The sequence below is a fragment of the Nanorana parkeri genome, unplaced genomic scaffold (genome assembly GCF_000935625.1).
Source record: "Nanorana parkeri isolate BGI_ZX_2015 unplaced genomic scaffold, ASM93562v1 scaffold2339, whole genome shotgun sequence".
Lineage (NCBI taxonomy): Eukaryota > Metazoa > Chordata > Amphibia > Anura > Dicroglossidae > Nanorana > Nanorana parkeri.
Genome location: NW_017308607.1, coordinates 164,338 through 170,705, shown reverse-complemented (window position 1 = coordinate 170,705; position 6,368 = coordinate 164,338). Strand labels below are relative to the sequence as shown.

At 52.6% G+C, this 6,368-nt stretch overlaps 1 protein-coding gene across 1 annotated transcript in view; it reads left to right on the top strand.

The window, feature by feature from the left end:
• Positions 1-375: 375 nt before the first annotated feature.
• The window catches only part of AFMID (arylformamidase), a gene marked incomplete at its 5' end in the record, with an annotated part of 10,227 nt that continues 4,234 nt past the window's right edge, over positions 376-6,368 (top strand). The window contains 5 exons of the mRNA XM_018573331.1: positions 376-474; positions 2,704-2,752; positions 4,660-4,745; positions 4,843-4,915; positions 5,996-6,096. Coding sequence (XP_018428833.1) covers positions 376-474; positions 2,704-2,752; positions 4,660-4,745; positions 4,843-4,915; positions 5,996-6,096 — 408 coding nt within the window. The remainder of the gene's footprint in view (positions 475-2,703; positions 2,753-4,659; positions 4,746-4,842; positions 4,916-5,995; positions 6,097-6,368) is intronic.

Sequence of the window (6,368 nt, the reverse complement as noted above, 5' to 3'; positions counted from 1 at the left end):
ACATAAAATACAAAACCTTGTCCTAAAAGAACGTTCGCTTCGGCATATATCTGCACAGAACAAATGTTCACAGATATTGGCAGGTCGATGGTTTATAAATAGACCCCTAAGAATGCGGTGCACAGAGCAGCCTGGCACCTCCTGAGGTTTTGCTGCCCCAGGCTGTTGCCTTTCCACGGGCCTGGCACCATTGCTCTTCACATGTCCGATAAACTCTGACACATGAGCTGTGTTATCATCCGTTTCCCCGGATGGCACATTGATAAGTAACATGTTTACAGTTGTCACATGATAGGATACAATGCCGTTTTACAGTCCACGTGTTGTTGTCACGTCTTATCACAAGGACTTCAGATTGTAAAATGTGCCCTGCAGGTACGAGGAGAGCCCGTGACGTGACGCACCCCGCCCTGAATATCCAATACGGAGACAGGGAAAGCGAGAAGATGGACGTGTACCTCCCCCAGGAGACAAGTGAGGCCTTCTAGGAACATGACTCAAACAATTGTGGACCTCCGAGACCTGAAGTCTATTTAACCTCTTGGGTACCAGTTTGTATAGACCCGACAGTACCAGCTCGGTGCTGTGATAGTTTGACCGACAATTACTCAACACGCAACAATGTATCAGAAGGAATAGACAGAGATTTCTTTGCCTGTCATTTAAAGGAGAAGTACGGGGTCAGGGCTTTTCCCCCATAGTTCTCCTTAGGGTAACGGGAGGACACAAACCAGCGTCCTCCCGTCACCCTAAGCTCAGTATATAGGGAGCTACAGCTCGCGGTATACTGAGACGCCGCGGCTGAAGCGGATCCAGACGTAGATGACGGGATCCGCCCAGCTGCGTGACTGACAGCTGGCTCCGCCTATCTAGAGGCAGAGCCAGCTGTACCCGCCCCCTCCCCCGTCCGTTCCGCCAGTCAGCGCTGGAGGATCGGAGCGGGGAGGGGGGAATCCAGCCCCTCCCCTGTCACTGCAGAGAGCAGTGACAGGATCGAGAGGTGAGCGAACGCCGGTATGTGTTCGCTCACCTCCCGATCTACTGAGCCGACCTGTGACAGTCTCATTGTCACAGGTCGGCTAGAACTATGAGGGTGAGTGAAAAGCACCCCTCCCCCCCTCATAGTTCTCCTTTAATAACCAAATATAAAGGAAGAAAAGACCAAAAATGACCATTTCTTTACCTTTTAAAAAAGATCCCATTGGTGGTTGGTCAGTGACAGTTTAACCCCTCCCCCCTTCACCTTGATCCTCCTTCCTGCTTGTGTTTACAAACATTCAGCCCAATCACGAGGCAGGAAGTGGAGCTTCCTCTGAATGCGCTAAATGTTTGTCAACGCGACTACCGTTTACACTTGTGATGGCTGAGCCTGTGATTGGTTCACAGTGATCACAAGGTACAAAGCCACTCCGATTGGCTCTTTACATCATGCCTGTGCCCAGTGGATCAGATTGCTGCCGCAGTGCGTTCCCTGAACTGTCGTATAGGCCTCATTCGCACAGCTAAGAGCCGGCCCGTACAGATCCGTGCGGCATGCACGGCCGTGTCGGGCCCTTCCCTGGAAGGACAGGCGCTGCGTGTGATTTGTACGCAGCCCCCGTCCTTCTCTATGGGAGTACGCCGCCCTACGCTCACCCGAGCTGCACATCCGTGCGGGTGCGGGTGTCTGCGGTCGGACGCAGGCAGGATCCATCTTTTCTGCGTACGAGTACGGACACCCCCCACCCGCACGGATGTGCAGCTCGGGTGAGCGTAGGGCGGCGTACTCCCATAGAGAAGAACGGGCTGCTGCGTACAAATCACACGCAGCACCTGTCCTACCCGGGAAGGGCCCGACACGGCCGTGCATGCCGCACGGATCTGTACGGGCCGACTAAGCAATGTGAATGAGGACTTATAAAAGGCACTCCAGAAATACCCGTCCACCTCCAATATGGCAGAGGGGTGACTCCGTCTGTGTCCTGGAAGCGGTGATTCACCATTTGTATTTTTCCTGCCGATCATTGGGACAGAATGTGAGCGGAAATCAGAAATGTTACAGATGTCACCGCGACAGAAATAGAGGGGAAATCTTCCAATGGGGATACCTGTTCCGGTGACAACTAAGAGGGTACTTCAGGCGGGAGAGATTTCTCACTTCCTGTTAAAGGAGAACTATGGGGTTAAGGCTTTTCCCCATAGTTCTCCTTAGGGTAACGGGAGGACACAAACCAGCGTCCTCCCGTCACCCTAAGCTCAGTATATAGGGAGCTACAGCTCGCGGCATACTGAGACGCCGCAGCCGGAACGGATCCCGACAATTATGTCTGGATCCGCCCAGCTGCGTGAGTGACAGCTGGCTCTGCCTATCTAGAGGCAGAGCCAGCTGTACCCGCCCCCTCCCCCGTCCGTTCCGCCAGTCAGTGCTGGAGGATCGGACAGGGTAGGGGGGAATCCAGCCCCTCCCCTGTCACAGCCGGCACAGGATCGAGAGGTGAGCGAGCGCCGGTATGTGTTCGCTCACTTCCCGATTTTCTGAGCTGACCTGTGACAGTCTCATTGTCACAGGTCGGCTCAGATTATGAGGCTGAGTGAAAATCACCCCACCTCATAATTCTCCTTTAAGTCTCTTGGACAGGAAGTGAAGGGAAATCTCTCCAATTGGGGGGGGGGATCACGGTGTGATAAGACCCTTTTCGGTGACCAGCTGTCTTGCCGTTCCAGGTTTCCCTCTGCTGGTTTATATTCATGGAGGATACTGGCAGTTCCTCAGGTAAGTCAGCACAAAAGTCAAATATCTGTGTTGCCGTGGCAGCCAATGAGCTGTTCTGGTTCTCTTCAGTATCCAGGGTGGCGGGCATACTTCCAGCATTGAGGTGAGGTGTGAGTGTGAGGCCCTGTTACTTTGGTGGGTACGGGAAGGTAATTCACCTAATTTCCTTAAGGTGCCCCCCACCGGCCTTTAGCTAGGGGTATATATATAGCAAGGAGGGGAGGAGTTGTGGGGGGCGGAGTTGGTGGTACAACATCTTCCTCCCGTTTATGGCGTTCCCCCCCTATGGTTGTTCTTCCTCGAATTGCTCCCACCAGTGTAACTGGAGGAGTCTTTCGATAAAGTACCTTCAGTGGGCCAGAGACCTGAACTGGGCCCGCCATGGAAGATGGAACCATCTCAGATATGTTGCCATACCTCATATACTAAAGCTGAAGGTGAATGAGTCTCGTTATTCGTGAATCTGAACCTATCCTATACCCGGGAAGTGAAGGCTTTAACAATGGCTTGGCCAAGAGATGGGTGGTGGCCAAGTGATGGTAGGCTGGCTGGCCAGCCTGGGGGTGGTGGTGCTGGGTCCCCAGGTGCCCTGTAGCCTGTAATTGTTTCCCCTGGTGTTCATTGAGACCGCCAATGGTCCAGACATGCAAGCATAGACTATGGGGCCCCTTGTGGTGGTGCTGGGTCCCCACGTGCCCTGTAGCCCGTAATGTTTTCCCCTGGTGTTCATTGAGACCTCCAATGGTCCAGACATGCAAGCATAGACTATGGGGCCCCTTGTGGTGGTGCTGGGTCCCCACGTGCCCTGTAGCCCGTAATGTTTTCCCCTGGTGTTCATTGAGACCTCCAATGGTCCAGACATGCAAGCATAGACTATGGGGCCCCTTGTGGTGGTGCTGGGTCCCCACGTGCCCTGTAGCCCGTAATGTTTTCCCCTGGTGTTCATTGAGACCTCCAATGGTCCAGACATGCAAGCATAGACTATGGGGCCCCTTGTGGTGGTGCTGGGTCCCCACGTGCCCTGTAGCCCGTAATGTTTTCCCCTGGTGTTCATTGAGACCTCCAATGGTCCAGACATGCAAGCATAGACTATGGGGCCCCTTGTGGTGGTGCTGGGTCCCCACGTGCCCTGTAGCCCGTAATGTTTTCCCCTGGTGTTCATTGAGACCTCCAATGGTCCAGACATGCAAGCATAGACTATGGGGCCCCTTGTGGTGGTGCTGGGTCCCCACGTGCCCTGTAGCCCGTAATGTTTTCCCCTGGTGTTCATTGAGACCTCCAATGGTCCAGACATGCAAGCATAGACTATGGGGCCCCTTGTGGTGGTGCTGGGTCCCCACGTGCCCTGTAGCCCGTAATGTTTTCCCCTGGTGTTCATTGAGACCTCCAATGGTCCAGGCATGCAAGCACAGACTATGGGGCCCCTTGCAACTAAATTGTGACTAGGTGTGCGTCTCCTGACATGGCCCGCAGTCCGAGAGCGATGGAACTACGTAGGTTTCCCACCTCCCGGTGCAGGAACTGGGGTAACAGTCCATGTAATTGGTCAGGCAGCTTTGATTGTATACAAATTGAATGGACCGGTAACGCTGACTCTTATATAATTTTGGGAGATCCAAAAAAGATTGTTCACGCAGATTGTAACGCGTATGGCCAGGTGTAGACATAGTGACGGGACGTACCTAAACCATCCTTTCCTTATACAGTATATACACATATGGAGGTTGTGCTGTACAATCCGGTTGTAAGGTGCGGGGCCAGATCTAACAGGCGTCAGACGGGACAGGAAGTGGCGGGAAATCGTCCATAACGGGGGACCGGACAGAAATATTTTTGGCCTTTTTTCCTCATCCACACGAATATTTTTTGGATATCTCCTTACAATGCGTTTTCCCTTCCGTTGTCAGTAAAGAGGAATCGGGATTCGTGGTCCCCCCGCTGGTGTCTCGCGGTATTGCAGTGATGGCGATGGATTACGATCTCGCTCCTCGCGGTGAGAGCGCCGACGCAGAATTTCTCCCGCGCGGACGAACGTTGCCTTTCCTAAAATTAAAAATGTTTAAATATTTCTTATGTTTTATTCCTCTCAGGTGACATGGACCTCATTGTGTCGCAGGTCAGACGCAGCGTCGCCGCCGCTCTGGAACGCTACCCTCAGATTAGGTGAGTTTGAACATAACGGGTGACGGGTCAGATTTTCTCACCTGCGGCGGACCGGATAATGAATAAAATGTCTGCAAAGGCTCCTCTCCGCCCCATTGTTTTTATTTTGCCGCCATCTGTCTAAATGTGACATTGTCGCGTGCGGTCGGGTCGGCGTGCAGCATTTTATAAAAAAATACATTTTTAAAAATTATTTTCCTATCAGCTGTCACTCACGCAGCTGGGCGGATCCAGATATAATTGTCGGGATCCGCTCCGGCGTCTCAGTATACCGCGAGCTGTAGCTCCCTATATACTGAGCCTAGGGTGACGGGAGGACGCTAGTTTGTGTCCTCCCGTGACCCTGAGGAGGACTATGGGGAAAAGCCCTGACCCCGTAGTTCTCCTTAAAATTTTTTAAACAATTTTTCAACATTTTTTTTCTTCACTCATTTCACTTTTATTCTATTCAGAGTAGCCGAGCCGAACGGCGTTCGTCGTCATTCTGCTACTCACTTACTGCCGTTCGGCCCCTATCAGAATATATGTGAATGGGGGAGAACAGCCGCGGGCGAGCTGCCGGAGCGTCGGCTCAGCCGATCCAGATGTTGGATCGCCTGACTCAAACTCCTTCTGCACTTCGGCTCAGCTGACGGAAGTGTGAAATATCACACGGGTGCAACGTTTCGGGGGGTCACGCAGGACCTCTGTTGCAGACCTCCAGTATCTGTCACCGTTGGCTGTACAGGATTCCATGCGCACATAGACGGGACTATACGAGGGGCAGGCGGATCTACATCTTGTGTGTCACTAACTTGTTGTAAAATGTTCCCCGACGTGTTCACTTCCATGCATGGTATGTGCCTCGGGGTGGCGGTCAAGGCTTGAATTGCTCCTGTTTCTAGGGACAACTCACATGGAGCAATGAGAGGGGATTGCGGCTGAGTACAGAAGGTCGGGAATCCCGTAGAATTCCAGAATGTTTCGTTATAAAGTATCTATTATTAAAGTTGTTTTGTCTCTTTTCGGGGTGTTGATGGATCTTATATGCGGCTTTTTGTCTTTTATTTCGGCGCGTTCACTGTTATTTGTGCTTTCCAGCGCGGTCTACCTGTGCGGACACTCTGCCGGGGCCCAATTGGCAGCCATGACGCTGAGCACAGACTGGTCACAGTATGGGGGGGTGACCCCGGACATTAGAGGTCAGTGGAAGACAACAAGAAGAAGGTTTATCTGTATTGTAAGAAAGTCTTTATTGCATTTAACATAAAAAGTTGCTTTTTATCCACAGGGTACGTTTTCCCTTTTGAAACAAATGCTGCACTTACCCCTCTCCTCTGGTTCCGTCCCCCCCCCCCGGCACTTACCTCTCTCTCCTCTGGTTCCGTCCTCCCCCCCGGCACTTACCTCTCTCCTCTGGTTCCGTCCTCCCCCCCGGCACTTACCTCTCTCCTCTGGTTCCGTCCTCCCCCCC